The following is a 17107-nucleotide window of genomic DNA, read 5'->3' on the forward strand; positions in this document are numbered from 1 at the left end:
AAAAAAAACTGAGTGACTCATGTGACCTAAAAATATAATCTAAGCCTAAAAAGTGAAAAAGTAATTTTTTTTATAAAAATATTTATTAAAAACCACAAAGCCATGGTGATTTTTCAATATGACACAAGCTCATACATTTCTTTGCTTCTCTATAAATTTCAGTTTATTAATGCTGATGGAGATCAATAACTGAGCAGTTTTTCTAATCTCCCCATAATTTGTATAAATTATTTCTCAATAACATCCTTTGAGCATTGTATATAGAAAATGAAATGCCCTTCTCTGAATATCCCTGTTGCAGAGTCCCCTGAAACTAGTGGAATGTCTTGTGGATGACCCTCCCTAGCTGTATCCTCCCATCAGTCCTGGAATCTGAAGCTGTCACTAACCACTTTCCATAAATTGTTTTGGGAAGTTAACATGAAGTTTTGGTGGAAAGTCTTAGCTTTCCTATTCTGATACTTCACAGTCCCGTACGTCTTCACAATTATTGAAAACTGACCCCCTGATACTTTGTCTAGGAAAAGTGAAAGTAATTTTAAAATATTATTGAAATCAAATTAAAAATGGATAGCAAATTAGCAATATCACTAAGATTCAGGTGACCTAAGAACTATAATTGTAACTCCTTTTACAAAGTATCTTGATAGATTACCTGCAAGTGGTTGACAGTCTAAGGACTCCATCTTGTGCTCTGTAACAGGTAAACCTTCCAGGTATTTCTGGATGTTCTCTAGTCCAGACACTCCATTTCCATTCCATACCATTGTTGCAGTATCCAGATAAAGCTTATTTAGCATCTATAATTGTCAACAAAATTGATTGTCAAAGTTACCATATGGTGTAGAAAGTTTTTAAAAAAATATATGTACCATCATTCTTTAACAATACGAGGGGTGATCAAAAAGTTCGCGAGCTATCTCTATATTTACAAAACTATAATTCAGATCAGAATGAAATTTGGCACACATACAGTCATACACTTGTTCTATAAATAGCAGTTGTTATGTTTTGCTCAATGTTTGTGATGTCACAATGTAAAAATGATGTCAATATGTAGATGACTTGTGACAAAAAAAGGTATACTCAGTCGTACTCAAGCAACAAACAACTGTAAAGTTTATCATATATCTTGGAAATTCCTTTGTAGTAACATATAATAATATGTACAAGGTTTATGAAGAAGAAAGGCTTGCCAAAACTTTAATCATAAATTGGATTGATTGTTTTAGTGAAGGAGGGGAGATGGTTAAAAATGGTGTTTGTTCTGATGTCCAGTGAAAGCAAGCTGGGGAAGACTTGTGTCATTAGTTGAGCAATTTGTTATGAAAGATCATTAAGATACAGTTAGAAAAATAGTTGAATATCTTAACAATAATATAATTATTAATTCCCTAAAAAATCATTAACTTCGGACTTTAAACATATCAGATATGATAAAAAGAAGGTGCCCATACTTTTTCCACACTGGATAAATGACGCTTCCAAGACAGAGGACTTGAGTTAAGATGGTCACCATGCTCATTCTGGAAAAGGATATCCTTATCCACCCATCCCATTGCCGAGATTTGGCCATTTCTGACAAATGGACTGTTCTTGTTACAAAAAATAACTTGCATGGTAAGAAACATAAGACTTGGAATAATCTTTTAGCTTCTGTGAACAGAACGATACGGAGCATGTCACATGACCGCCTGGATCACATGATTCGCACATGAGCAGAATGGTGGCAGATGTGCATTAGAATCATGCAGAGAGGACTACTCTAAAATATAATGAACACTGAAACCTAATTATATTTTTTTATGGGAGTAATTCAATTAGTTCGCAAACTTTTTGATCACCCCTCGTATTTACAATCAATTCATAAAATGCTATTTGATCAAAGTGGTCAAACATTTTAATCAGACCACATCTAATATCATTTGTTGCATTAGTGCAAAAGGCAAATTGTTGATTACTATGTCTCCCCATACTGGGAGAAGACATAGACATATTTATATCAATATATATTATTAATATGTCCGTCCTTCTCTCCCCTCAGTTTTTTGACAAAAACAAAATAATGTTATACCATCCTCACTATTTCACTTTGAATTTTCAGATTTGATATTGTATCAGGGTCATGACAAGTTCATACTCAAATCAGAATTTATGCAACTGGGTTATAAAGTTATGGATTACAATCTCATTGTCGTGTGACCTTGACCTTTGTTATATGACCTTGAGTTAAGATCATGATATATCAACAGTACACTGTAGTTTGAATCCATTCTGTTTAAGGATTTTGAGAGTTAAAGCCCAGATATTATTGCAACATCTCATTACCAGTGACCTTGACCTTTGAGATATTTCCTTTAGTCAAGATCATGATACATTTTTAGTAATGCAAAACAATAAACAAAGTCTGGACCCATTTTAATCACAGATGAGATATAAATAGCCTGGACATGATTTTGTTTCAGACAGACAGACAGCCATACCAAAACAAGTACATGTATGTCTGTTCCTGTTAAGAAAGAGTTAATAATATTTATGTAAGTAGTGTTGAGTATGACTTCCAATTTCATGATTGATCATCACTAATTAATCATGTAATAAGCATTTCATTCGGAATGTTTTTCATATACTTAAATTATCAATGGAATTGTTGTTTAATAATGAAGGCATTTATTTCATAACTAAAAAGGTGCCTATATATGTCAATCAAATGTCTCATCAGTTTTGATGTCTGTCATTATTGAAATAAATGGTTACTACCAGTATATGACAATTTTATTCTATTGGGAAGTCTAGCTGCAGAACTGTATCTCTCTGCTTGAGAAAATTCGGACAGACAAAGCAGAAATGATAAATTTTTGCCCTCTTTGATGTATGTATGCTATTTCATAGACAAATTATTCAACCTTTGTGAGATTGTTGTGATTTGTGGAGATTTTACATATTAAAAGTAAACATTCATGTTAAATGAAATATGAAAAAATTGTCATATTTGATATTTAATTTTTCACTTTCTTGATTGTCACACAATGGGCATTAATCTGCTTGTCTTGTTCACCATCTTCTTACTGTTTATGTAATCCTCAATAATAACAAAAGAAAACATTCAATAAGCAAACAAATCCAAATGTAATGTATTTATTAATAATTTCAAGATAGATCACTGGACTTCCTAATTGATTTCAGGGCAAATGATGTGCAAGGTCAACAAAACAAATACAATACAATAGTGCTGGTTTCCTTAAGTTTCCAACTGTAAGAATTTTGATGTTCATCTTCTGATAAACTATCACTAATGATGATATTGATACATTGTACCTTCATGATTTTTTCAAAATGAAAGACATTTCTTAATCAGCTGTTTCCAAAAAAAAAAAAAAAAAAAAAAAAAAAAAAAAAATATATATATATATATATATATATATATATATATATATATATATATATATATATATATATATATATATATATATATATATATATATATATCACTCTTCAATAAGCACAGTGTATGCTTTTAATAACGTATATTTTTAAAAAGCATCTTTCTTTTCTATACAGAAACATTACTTCATTTGATCGTCATCTGTCATAATCATAAGATTTACCCTAGTATTACACCCCAGACAGTTCAGTGATGTTTATCTTAAATACACAGTTAAAATAAAATCATTTAATAATTCTATTAACTATGATGAAAACATTCTTGATACTCCAAAATCATTATATATGATTTCATAATAACTGCAGAATATTTTCTAATCAAAACTACCAGTACTCTTTTATCAACAGACTACAGTATATATATATTATATATATATATATATATATTAATAACAGAAATGAAAATTTACCGGAATAAGTATATCACACAAATGTACAACAAATCAACAATGATATCACAGATTAATCAACTTTAAATATATCCTTCTCATTACATATATATTAAATGGAGAAAAATTTAAACAATGTTATTTAAATTTCCATTCTAATCAGGACAATCTTGATTAAATAAAGCAGGAACAAGTCATATATACTAAGTCCTGGGATAAAATGTCAATGTTTTCATGTGCATTGTGAACCTGCAAAAACATGCCTATAGATAGTTTTCAATAGGCCTGAATTCAGCAAGAGTTATTTCCTGTTGGCTGCCATATTGGAGGTCCGACGAGTGAATTTTCCTCTTTGAGCAACCAACGATGATTTGAACAAACTTGAATCTACACTACTTGAGGATGCTTCTATATTATTATGACCAATCATGGCTTTGCTGTTCTTGAGAAGAAGATTTTTAAAGATTTTTCCTATGTATTTTAATATGTATAACTTTGATCACCCATTGTGGCCCCATCCAACCCCCCGGGGTCATGATTTGGACAAAATTTATTCTACACAACTGAGGATGCTTCCATATAAATATGACCAATCATGGCTTTGCTGTTCTTGAGAAGAAGATTTTTAAAGATTTTTCCTATGTATTCCTATGTAAAAATTTGATTGCTCATTACGACCCCACCCTACTGCCGGGGGTCATGATTTGAACAAACCTGAATCTACACTAATTGAGGATGTTTCCTTATCAATATGTCTAATTATGGCTTTGCTGTTCTTGAGAAGATGTTTTGTGAAGATTTTTTCCTTTATATTCCTATGTAAAAATTTGATCCCCCCCTTTGTGGCCCCATCCTACCCCCTGGAGGGGTAGGTGGGGTTGAACAACCTTGAATCTACACTACGTAAGAAAGATTTTATATAAGTTTCAACTTTTTGGCCCAGTAGTTCTTGAGAAAAAGATTTTTAAAAGATGCCACCAAATTTTCATTAATTCTTAATTATCTCCCCTTGAAAGAGGGTGTGGGCCTTCATTTGAACAAACTTGAATTCCCTTTACCCAAGAATGCTTTGTGGCAAGTTTGGTTGAAATTGCCCCAGTGGTTCTGGAGAAGAAGTCGAAAATGTGAAGTTTACAGACGGACGCCGGACAAAATGTGATCAGAAAAGCTCACTTGAGCTTTCATCTCAGGTGAGCTAATAAAAATATATAATCAAAATAACAACTCTACAGTTCTTGTATCAGTAATAATAAATCAGCATGTGCTCGAGCAATGTGCCCCTCCTCAAGTAACATCTGTAGCTTCTTATGAATGTCCAACCCCAACAGTCTCCTTAAATGTTTGCAACAAATATCTCGAAGTGGAGATGCATTATAGAACAGCTCTTCTGCCTTCTTTTTGTGAATATCACTGTGAATAATTGAGTCATCCAGTTTGGATAAGCATTCTTCAAAGTCATATATGTCAGGATAAACTGCCCACTTTAGGAGTAATAGGAAAATGTCAGCAGATTTGGAACTTAGGTGGTTAACAGGAAACATCAGTGGCAGAGACTGAGGTGGATAGTTCAGTCTAAGAAACAGCTTGACTAACTCCATGTTTTCTTTCCGGACAGCCATGGTTAATAAATTCCTCCCTCTCAGACTGTTCTTCAAAATATCACTTCCAGTTTGAAGTAGGAGCTTACACATACGTGTATTTTCATTTGACACTGCAATACCTAAAATGCTTTGCCTTTCCCCAAGTGAACTTTCCAAAATATTGTTTTGTTCATTTGGTATATAGTTCACATCAGCCCCATACGACAGTAAATGTGATACAATCTTGGTATTATTTTCATGGACTGCAATGACAAGGGGAGTTAATCCTGCATTGTCAGCTACATTTGGATTAGCTCCCCCTTTCAACAGATGAACAACACTCATATCATCATTTTTGGAGACTGTGATGTGTAATGGATTCCTTCCATTTGCATTGACATCATTAGAATCAGCACCAGCTTTTACAAGAACTTTCACAACCTCTGAATTTATCCTCATTCGAGATACAGCTGTAAAAAGTGGTGTACATTTTTTAGAGTCTTTAGCATTCACATGAGCTCCTGCACTTATCAGAAGCTCACATAAAACAGGATTCCATTTTTCTGCAGCCATGTGGAGGGGAGTTGTTTTGGAATGCTCAGGAGAAAGATTTACATCACATCCATATTCAATCAATGACTTAACAATCATCAAGTAGTTGCCCTTGAAGGCAGTCTCAAATCGGAAAATTGCTCGCATAAGAGGAGTAATGCCATGGTTGTTTTGGAGATTTTTGGAAAAGTGATTATTATTTAAGAAGCTGAGAACAGCTTGACTGTTTCCATGTTTACAGGCAATATGCATGGCAGAATCACCAGACTTATTTTCAAGACAAAGATTAGCTCCTAACATAAGCATTCCCTCTATTATATCAGTGTGTCCCTTTTCAGCAACTATGTGTAATGCTGTACCTGCAGTATGGTGTGAAGGTATGTAAGATTCAGTGAATATGTAATTGACATCCAAACCGTGGACTAGGACACAATCTTCTATTATAGACAGGTCTCTGTGAACTGCTGCCATGTAAAATTTCCTTATGATTTCCGGAGATTCTACCATCATTGCCATCACGCTGTGTTTTTTTTTTATAATTACAGATGAATTGGTAACAGGAATCTAGCTTTTGGCCATTAATTCCTGCCAAAAATTAAAGATATTTAGACAGTGAACAGCGTGTAGGACACTTTCATTATGTTTGATTGGGATATCGACATCTGGGCCTTATCTCTGAAGAGTCAATTTCTAATTTTTTTCTTCTTTTTACAATACAAGTACATGTACTATCATTTAGATAATTCCAAAATTATTTGAAAAGTCCTGATATTAGTCCAAGGTTTGTATTTCAACTAAATGGAATAGTTCTGATCTTAAGGTCAAGATCTAGTGAATCAAAGGTGCCTATGGATTTCTCAAATTTGACAAAGGAATTCCTGAAATAATGCTGTATAACTACAGCTTGGTCAAATAAAGTGTCCAGACAAAATTTTTTGGCATATCCAATGAAAAAATGTACATTAAATTGTCGTTTTCAATGAAAAATGAAGACAACCAGATATATTTTTCCAGATCAGATAAAAGAACTGTATCCAGATTGCCTAAAGTCTTTCAGAAAATGGTAATTTATATGTTTTTGATTGCTTCTTTAAAAAATATTTAATTCAATATTGGTATCCAGGCTAATTTTGACATGATTTCAAGTTGAATTCCATGAAAATGCTTCATTTCTACATACCTACTTATCTAAGTAGTAATCATATTTCAGCACCCTTTATGCTGCCTCTTGTCCGCTAATTCAAGTACACACCAATAAATGATTGAGACAAATGCATATAGAGGCTAGGCTCCAAATACGCTAATTTATGATGACACTTATCATTTGATGAGGGAAACTGCGTTAAATTTTGAGTGTGCTTATTTATGTATATTTACAGCAATTCAATTATAGCTGTAAAATACGGGAAAAATTAAGTTTACATTAAATTATTTTGACATACAGGATTTAGCAGAAAAAAACTCATTTACTAGATTTTGACCTAAACTGTGCATGTTATACCAAAAATTAATTCAATTATTATTAAAAAGAGCACCTTTTAAACACTTAAAATAGCTGAGAATCATTTACTCACATGTCTTTTTTTATCATAGGTCTCATAATAAAGCTTGGCAAATTGTTCTCCTGCCTCCGCTGCCTGGTCTATTTTAGCAGCTTGATCCTGTCAAATTCAAAAAAAAAAAAAAATATATCAAGAAATTTAGGGAAACAATGTAGCTAAAGGTGCAAAGTTTACATCTTCTTTATAGTAATTAGGTTCTGCACACCCCATGGCCAAAAGGTGTGATCTTTTTCTTTAAGCTTTTAAATCATAACTGAACAATATTAATTTAGTCCAACAATAAGAAAACATGCTTCAACTTAAAAAGAAAGAGATCCAGACTTCAACCAAAGCTCAGCAATTGATCATTAACAATGTTAACTTTATTACAGTTGACCATCGGTATCTCGAACACTGATATCTCGAATACCATGGATATGTTGAAGTGATTTGGAAGTCCCAACCCCTTATTCTTTAAGTATTTTACCCTGGATATCTCGAATCCCCGAATATATCTTGAAGTTTTTTTCTGGGTCCCATTGAGTTCGAGATAAAGAGGTTTCCCTGTATATAATTCAGGGACCAGAGTTTTTATCTGAAAATTTCAATTTGATTGATAAAGTATTAACGCAAAAAATTAAAAAATCTTGAAAAATCTGGTTTTTCAGTTTGCCCTGGCCCGAATTTGCCTACCTATATTACCAACACTCATAATAAATTACCCTTAACTGTAGCACCGTCAACAAATTAAACCTTCCCCATAATACACAGTTCGCAAATAAACAAGCATTTGTTATTGAATTGTTAAAATAAATTGCCCAAATCCACTTGTGCTATTATTTGACACCTAACTAATGTAAAAAGGGGAATCAACAGAGGTATTATTGGGACGAAACCACTCAGAGCGAACAAGAAATCAGGGCGAACCCACCCGTTATCAGTTTAGGAGAGAAATGTGGTATTTAAAGACATGATTCTAACCAATATGTTAATTTCGTGCCCTTTTCTTAAGAAATGGTTTTTTTGAATTTTCTTTTCAACACCCCCGTGTTTTCTCAAGTTAATTACATGAGAAAAATACCTCAGTTGGTGGCATATTCTACAACAAATTGAGACTATCTCAACCGGAAATTCACTCTTCTATCCTGAAGTCTAGAAACGTATTATGAATATTTAGTTAAGTCGGTCATTAACTGCGACGAAGTGGTTCGATGCACAGATTTTCTTGACCCTGACTGTGGTTTTTCCGTGAAGTCATCAGATTTAGTAGATCTCATTAATTTTAAGGTAAAGAAAAATAATTTAATTTTTAAAGTGATTTTCCCAGAAAAGCAATAGTTAACAGGACTTCTGAAAAAAAGCGTTACTGTGCAGTGTTACAGGCAAGTATCAAACTGAAAGAAAGTAGTTTACAATGAATATTTCAATGTTTATTAATAATATCTTGTCTGGTTTTGCCTGTAAATTTCATCATTTTGTCTGTGGTAAGTGGATTCATTTGCAGGTTTATTATACCCCTACCAACAAATAATTCTATTGTAATTAATGGGTAAAAGACTGAAAGAGTATGACTTCTATTGCTCTAAAGTAGAATTTAATTTCTGTGATTAAAAATTGACATTGGATTTGAGGTGTTCATACCTGTTCTGATGAAGAGCTCAACACAGAATGCTTTAATAAGGTCATGGTTTGAAAGAGCAAGGCTTCACTTCTTTTGGTATAATTGAAATTCCTGATCAGTGAGTTAAGAATTGTTCAGGATGTTATGTTCAAATATGCACCTTAATTGAATGTTTTTGGCTGAGTTTACTTTAGGTTCCTAGGGTCAAGAATATAGTTATCTGTTCTATAAATAACTTTCATAAAAAAAAAAACAAAAGCATGAATTCTGCTTTGACCAAAATTTATACACAGATTTATATATATATATATATATTGACTGCACTATAATTTTGTAACAGCTGTAAAAACTTGGAAAAATGAAAAAGAGATTAAAGTTATTGTTTGGCTCACCTGAGCCAAAGGTTCAAGTTCTGATCAAAATTTGGCCATTGTCTGTTGTTGTAGTCTTTGCCATCATCGTTGTAAACTTTTCACATTTCTGACTTCTCCAGAATCACTGAGCCAATTTCAATCAAACTTGCCACAAAGCATCCTTGGATGGTTAAAGGGGATTTAAATTTGTTCAAATGAAGGGCCACCGGACCTCTTTCAAGGGGAGATATTTTAGAATTCATAATTTGTTAGGGTCATTTAAAAGTTTCCTTCTCAAGAAGCTCTGGGCCAGAAAAAATGAAACTTTTATGAAACTTCAAGATTTTATTACATAGTATAGATTTGATCAAATCATGGCCCTAATGCAGTGATAGGGTGTGGCCAAAATAAGAGATCAAAGTTTTACATTGGAATATATAGGGAAAATCTTTATCTTCTCAAGAATAGCAAGGTCTTGATTAGCCATAAGCAAACATCTTCAGGTAGTGCCAATTTGAATTTATTCAAATCATAGCCCCCAGGGGTAGGGTAGATGCGAGGTCAAGGGTCAAAGAGAGAAAAGGTGTGTGAAAATGAGCTCCGCAAAAATTGGTTAAAAAAGTTACAAATAACATCAAGTGTGAGCTAAAGTTGTGATGTTAGATCAAGTAATGTGTAAATATTCATAGGAGTGTAAACCAGCAAGATTTGGTGAGTCTTGAAGTTTATTTTACCAAATTTATTCAGTGACCATAAGACTGTGAACACTATATGAAAACTACTCATGGCGTCTCACGACGTCTTGAACACAAAACTCAATACATAGGGTTTCTACCTTTTGTGTTTTTCCGTATGTGGAGACTTTAAAACATGACAGATACTACTTCAGTAACTACATCAGTAACGGACACTGCGAACTTAGTATCGCAAAGTCACTCAGTTATATATGGAGGAATGGAGGGGGTTCATGAACAGACAAGTGAAATTTCTCTTAGTACTTTACATACCATTCTTCTTAAAATAGATGCACGACTCACAAACATTGAAACAAACAGCTCTTCTTTGGAAAAGAGAATGTGTGATATTGAGAATAAAATGAGTACTATTAATAGATTGGCAGAAGCAGTTGTTTCACTTGAAAATAAGATGCAAAGATTTGAGGGTGAAATAAAAACAATGAAAGAGACCGTGACAGAGGCAGAGGTGAGTGCCAGATCTATAAGTGACATGTTTGACAGTGTGAAACACATTGCTGAGAAAGAATTAGAACAGTTAAGAGATGGTTCAAAGAAAATGGACATGGAACTCAATTCAAGTGTTCAATCTTTAAAAAAGAAAAATGTTGAGCTACAAGAATCTATTACTGATCTTCGAAGCAGATCGATGAGGGACAATTTAGTGTTTTGTGGAATCCCCGAAAAAAGAAACGAAAATTGTGAGACAGTGTTACGTAATTTTTTAAAACACAAGATGAAAATTTATGACTACATCTCTTTTGAGAGAGTGCACAGAATGGGCAAATATGACGAATACAATACAAAACCTCGAAACATAGTTGCAAAATTTTCGTTTTTTCAAGATAGAGAATATATTAGAACACAAGCCCTCAGGAAACTAAAAGGAACGCACGTATGGGTGAATGAACAGTACCCCCCAGAAGTTGAGGAGCGACGAAAAAAGTTGTACCCAGTAATCCGCCAGGCCAGAAAAGAACACAGACGAGTAAAACTAGTCAAAGACACTTTGTACATTGATGGTGATTTGTACGTGCCTGAAGATCTAGAATCCGCTCCATGCACAGAAGAGAAGGGCTCGCTCGATAATGCCGCAGCTATACAAACAGGAGAACAGTCGGATAATCGGGTGCATACACCGTGGTCTCAACGTGGAACCTCGACAGGTTCAAACCGTGCGAACAGTGACAGCGATCCAGATACTCAGTCGCCTGCACACAAAAAATTCCGCTATACTGGACCAGTTTCCTCCACATAGGACAACGCCGGAGGCCAGACAGCAAATTATGAAATAAACCTTTTGTCACTAAACGTATGTGGTGTAAATAGAAGACTTCAATATACCAAATTCACTGATCTCATTTCTTCTTATGATATAATTGGTTTAACCGAAACTAAAACAGATGACACCGATAAGTTGCAAATACCTGGATTTTCCATATTTTTAAAAAACAGATGTAAATTATCTAGAGTAAAGTCAGGTGGCATTGCTCTATTAATAAGAGATTCAATTGTCAAATATATTAAAATAATTAATACAGACTGTAAATATGTATTATGGTTCAAGTGTAACAAATCGCTATTTAATTTTGAAGACGACATCTATTTTGGGGTTGTATACATTCCTCCAGAAAATGGTAAATATTCATCCCCAGATTGTTTTACTGAAATAGAACAAGATCTTATATCGATCACCAAAGACTGTAAATATGTTTGTTTGTTGGGAGATTTTAACTCCAGAGTGGGCAAATTGAATGATTTTATTATAACAGATGAATTCTTAACAAATGTTAAACAATGTAATGCTGTTGCTGAATGTGAAAATAACGATATTGAAACTTATTTTGAGAATGTAAACATTCCTCTTGACAGGATTGTTCAAGATTTTTCAAATAATAACTTTGGTTATAAGATGATAGATTTTTGTATAAATAATAATGTGTATATTGCTAATGGTCGCGTAGGTAGCGATAGACATGTAGGAGCACTCACTTGTAAAAATACTAGTACAGTTGATTATGTTTTATCAAGTATGGAACTGTTCAAACTGTTCAGAAAGTTTGATATCCTAGATTTTTGTGAAATGTATTCCGATGTACATAACCCTGTTTCATTTAGTATTGCCATCGAGCAAAATATATCTACAGTTAGTAACACACCTGTATCTAACCAGTCACGTGTGACGCTTTGGTCGAATGACAAAGCAGACGATTTTCGTGAGAACATTGACCAGTTTTCGTTAAAAAGTATTGAACAGGAACTGTTGAATTTAAGAATTTCAAATAACGTTAATAAAGAAAGTAACAATAATGTTATTTCAAGAATGTGTGATATATTTTTCAATGCTGCTGAGAAATCATTCGGAAGAAAAAATTACCGAACCTGTAACGTAAAGAAGGATAAACCATGGTTTAACAATAGCTGTAGAACAGCAAGGAAAAAATTTCATTTAGCAAAGCGCGCAAATAATGGAAACAAAACGAGTGAAAATAAAGAAATTTTGAAGAAAGCGAGTAAAAATTACAAAAAGATAATGGATAAATCAATAAAACAGTATCGAAAAGATATATCGCAGAAACTAAAGAAATTACGTACAGCAAATACAAAAGAATATTGGGACATTCTTAATAGTACTAAGAGATCAGATAAATGCTCTACGGATATAGACTCGATGTTTAGTTATTTTAGAGACACGAATGAAACTAGTAATATTGAATATAATGAGGTTAACTGGATGGACTATTTACATGTAGATGATAACAATAGTAATGAGCTGCTAGACTACCCAATTACTAGAGAAGAAATCTCCTCGTCTGTTAATGATTTGAAGAACAGTAAGGCCCCGGGCTTCGATAATATTCTAAATGAGCATATAAGAACAACCTTACCAAACCTTTTACCAATTTATGAAAATCTTTTTAATCTTATTTTCGAAACTGGTATTGTACCAGAAAATTGATTAATTGGTATTCTGAAACCAATCTACAAAAATAAGGGTGACCCAACCCATCCTGAGAATTATCGCCCGATTACCCTTTTAAGCTGTCTGGGTAAACTTTTTACGAGAATCTTAAGTAATCGGCTAGAGAATTATGCAGAAGATGTCACACTCATTAAAGAAAGCCAGACTGGGTTCAGAAAAGGTTACTCTACTTTGGACAATATCCTATTATTACAATTCTTATCACAGACATTAATTAACAGCAGAAGAAAATTGTTTTGTGCATTTATAGATTTCAAACAAGCATTTGATACAGTATGGCGAGATGGTCTTTGGTGTAAACTTTTCAGAAGTGGGGTTAACGGTAAATGTTTTACTTTTGTTAGAAATATGTATAATGGTATCAAATCTAAAATACAGATGAATGGTGTGTCATCAGAATTTTTTAACTGTAATGTTGGTGTACGACAGGGGGAAAACTTATCGCCCTTCTTATTCTCATTGTATATTAATGACTTGGAAGATTTTTTGATAGAAAAGAATATTGTCGGTTTGTCTAGCATTAGCAAAGGTATAGAGGATGAGCTGTTTTTGTTTATGAAATTGTTTATCTTATTTTATGCCGACGATACTGTAATACTTGCGGAAACTGCTGACGATCTTCAAAGAGCATTAAATGAATTTTACGTATATTGTGAAAAATGGAAATTGTGTGTGAATATTAAGAAAACAAAGATACTTATTTTCTCAAAGGGTAGACAACCAAAAAATATTTTTACATATAACGGCAGTGTCATAGAAGTAGTCAAAGATTTTAATTATTTGGGGATTGTATTTTCTCGTACAGGCTCATTATATAAAGCAAGAAAACACCTATGTGAACAAGCACAAAAGGCAATGTATGGTGTGATACGTAAAATTAGACAATTTAATCTACCCTTCGAATGTCAATTGGATCTGTTTGATAAAGTAGTTTTACCAGTATTGTTATATGGCTGTGAAATATGGGGTTATGAAAATATTGATATTATTGAACGAGTACATTTACGTTTTCTGAAACATATATTGAATTTAAAAAGTACCACTCCAAGTAATATGATTTATGGAGAAACTGGACGGTTTCCATTATATATAAATATTTACTCAAGAATGGTAAAATATTGGGCAAAACTTGTGTATGGGAAAGAAAACAAATTGTGCAGAATTGTATATATGTATTTATGTAAACAATATGATAAAGGAGAAATGATAAACTCCTGGATTTCATTTGTACAAAATATTTTTGACAGATGTGGTTTATCAAATATATGGTATGAGCAATATTTCTATAATGTAGAATGGATAACTGCTACAGTCAAACAAAGATTAAAAGATCAATATATTCAAAAGTGGAATAGTGAAGTTCAAGAATCTTCAAAAAGTTTAAATTATAGAATTTTTAAAACCAATTTTGAGTGCGAAAAATATTTAACACTGTTATCATGTAAATTTAGAAAAACTTTAGTTAAATTTAGAACCACAAACCACCACCTTCCAATTGAAACAGGTAGATGGAATGGTACTCAAAGAAGTGAAAGATTCTGTAGCTTATGTGATAGTAATCAGATAGGAGATGAATATCATTATATTTTAGAATGTAGTGCTTTAAACCAAGCGAGGAAAATTTTTTTGAACCCAAAATTTTGTTCTAAGCCAAACATTATGAAGTTTTGTGAAGTTATGTGCCAAAATGATGTTGATTCTTTGAAAAAATTATGTACATTTATAACTAAGATTAATAGTATGGTCTGTACTCCCTAGCTAGCTTAATTAATCTCACCTTTTGCTTGACCCACTGTATTATATGTATATATGTTTTATATGTTTATGTACCTCATGTAACCATTTACATGGTATTTGAGTGAATAAATTGAATTGAATTGAATTGTAGAACCACTGCAAGGAGATCAAATTTTTACATTGGAATTTATAGGAAAAGAACCTTTCAAAATCTTCTTCTCAAGAACAGCTTTGTTATTATCACTCAAGTAAATTAATATGTAAGCATCCTGACAGGTAGTCTGATTCAAGTTTGTTAAAATCATGACCCCCATTGGTTGGATGGGGCCTTAATAGAGGATACACATTTTACAGGGGATTATAGGTATAACAAAAAAGGTTTATAAATCTTCTCAAAAAAGCAGGGCTGTGATTAGTGATTAAATATGCAAGCATTCTCAACAAGTGTGGATTTAAGTTTGCTCAAATCATGGCCTCTTGGGGTAGGATGGGGCCACAAGAAGGGATCAAAGTTTCACTTAGGAATATATATTAAAAAGTACATGTATTTAAATGACTTCTCAAAACCAGCAGGGCCATGATGAATTACATGTATATTGATATGCATGCATTATTGGATCATGCAGATTGGATTTTGTCAAATCATGGCTCCCAGGGATAGTGTTGGGCCAGAATAAGGGATCAGAGTTTTACGTGGGAATTTATGGGGGGAAAATCTTTAAAATCCTCGTCTTTAAAAGATCAGAGTCATGATTCATAATATTAATATGCAAACATCCTCAGGTAGTGCAGAATCAGATTGTTTAGATCATGGCCTTTGGGACCAAGGCGGGGCCACAATATTTGAAGTTTTAAGATGGAAATATATAGGAAAACTCTTTCAAAGGCCCTTTTCTCAAGAACAGCAGATTCATATTAATATGAAATATCCTCAGGAAGTGCAGATTAAGAAAATAGAATCAGACCCCAAGGGTGCTTTAAGAAGTGTTGGAATACATGTATATAGAAAAAAGTCTGTAAAAGCTTTTTTTTTCCCTCCAGAACTACTGGGGCATGATTAATTATATTAATATGCAAGTATCCTCAGATAATGCAGATTTAAGTTTGTTCAAATCATGGCCCCAATGGGTAGGGTAGAGCCACAATATGGGGTCAAAAATTTTATACAAATATAGAAGAGAAAAACTCTTTTATATATCTTTTTCTCAAGATAAGCAAGGGCCATTCTGAATCAGGTGAGCACTGTGGCCTTTGGACCTCTTGTTTGAAGATGGTACACCTTCTATAGAAAGTTAAACTTTTACTTGATCTAGTAGACTCTTTCAACATACAAAGTCTCTTAATTGATTTAAAATTTTGATGAATGAAGTTGCCATACCAGGAAGCACTAATCAGTTAAATTATTTCAGAGTTTTCATATTGGTAAATGTTTCAGTTAGACAACAGCAGGGTACTTAACTCAATGTATTGATTTTTAATTTCACTTAACAGTCTTGCCATGCATGGTTACCAAAGATAAAATAATCTGTGAAATTCTTTCCAACAATTTGGCCTGATTTCAGCAAACTTTGGTATAGATTGTTTGAACATGTTCGTGATATGTATGTTTTGTATCTTAATTGTTGACCCTTCAATTTTCTTGTTAGTAGCAGCTGATTGATTATGTGTCAAGATAATAAACTGTAGGGCTTAATTGTCCCATTTTGGTACAGGGTCTGTACCCTTTCAATTGGGAATTTCTAACTGAAAAATTTATGACTTATATTATTACATTATTGCATAGTTGTGGGGAAAAGGGGGAGTTTCGATAAGGCCGTTTTTCGGCCCCTCACGAAATTTTATAAAATTTTGATATTTTGTAGAAAAACTCCTTATCTTCCCAAATATATGAAAATAATTTATGTTACGCATTTTCCGGTCACATGATAATTGAAAATTTAAGTATACCCCCTTTCGTATATTTTTGGAGTAAACATTTTCATAGGGGGAAAGTGGATTTTTTAAACCGTCAAAATCGTAAATGAAGTAGGATAAATATGAATAAAGACATAAATTAACCAATTTCAACAATTTTTTTTACGGAAAATGGTATTTATCTTATGCGAATGTTTTTTTTAAGGTGCGATATTTTTCTGGTGTCTCAAATGTTACTTTTCTTTAAAAGAGGATGCAT

General features: G+C 33.0%; 3 protein-coding genes across 5 annotated transcripts in view; 2 read left to right on the forward strand and 1 right to left on the reverse strand.

Annotated features, from left to right (window-relative positions):
- Nucleotides 1-78: 78 nt before the first annotated feature.
- On the reverse strand, nucleotides 79-8623 carry LOC133173776 (NTF2-related export protein 2-like). 2 transcript variants are annotated; one of them, XM_061308811.1, is made up of 4 exons: nucleotides 8588-8623; nucleotides 7540-7626; nucleotides 656-800; nucleotides 79-517 (listed from the first exon to the last, which is right to left on the reverse strand). In XM_061308811.1, the coding sequence occupies exons 1-4, from the start codon at nucleotides 8600-8602 to the stop codon at nucleotides 360-362; spliced, it is 405 nt and encodes a 134-aa protein (XP_061164795.1). In that variant the 5' UTR covers nucleotides 8603-8623; the 3' UTR covers nucleotides 79-359. The 2 variants fall into 2 exon arrangements, with proteins under 2 accessions (XP_061164795.1, XP_061164794.1); XM_061308810.1 differs by lacking the exons at nucleotides 79-517; nucleotides 656-800; nucleotides 8588-8623 and adding an exon at nucleotides 5020-6550 and having other exon boundaries at nucleotides 7540-7628.
- Nucleotides 8624-8704: 81 nt separating this feature from the next.
- The window catches only part of LOC133173135 (malate synthase-like), a 32386-nt gene continuing 23983 nt past the window's right edge, over nucleotides 8705-17107 (forward strand). For both annotated transcript variants that reach the window (XR_009718996.1, XM_061308075.1), the window contains exon 1: nucleotides 8705-8793. The gene's annotated coding sequence lies outside the window, so the exon portion shown is untranslated. The remainder of the gene's footprint in view (nucleotides 8794-17107) is intronic.
- LOC133173550 (uncharacterized) lies at nucleotides 10435-11472 on the forward strand. The gene has a single exon (XM_061308533.1). It carries the CDS (start codon nucleotides 10435-10437, stop codon nucleotides 11470-11472), a length of 1038 nt encoding a protein of 345 aa, XP_061164517.1.

The sequence above is a fragment of the Saccostrea echinata genome, unplaced genomic scaffold, assembly GCF_033153115.1.
Source record: "Saccostrea echinata isolate AGI-Se365-2 ecotype Australia unplaced genomic scaffold, CSIRO_AGI_Sech_v1 ptg000056l, whole genome shotgun sequence".
NCBI lineage: Eukaryota > Metazoa > Mollusca > Bivalvia > Ostreida > Ostreidae > Saccostrea > Saccostrea echinata.

Excerpts from the sequence above, each read along its gene's own strand:
- LOC133173776 (XM_061308810.1), bottom strand. The coding sequence starts at position 6,481 with ATGGCAATGATGGTAGAATCTCCGGAAATCATAAGGAAATTTTACATG.
- LOC133173550 (XM_061308533.1), top strand. The coding sequence starts at position 10,435 with ATGGAGGGGGTTCATGAACAGACAAGTGAAATTTCTCTTAGTACTTTA.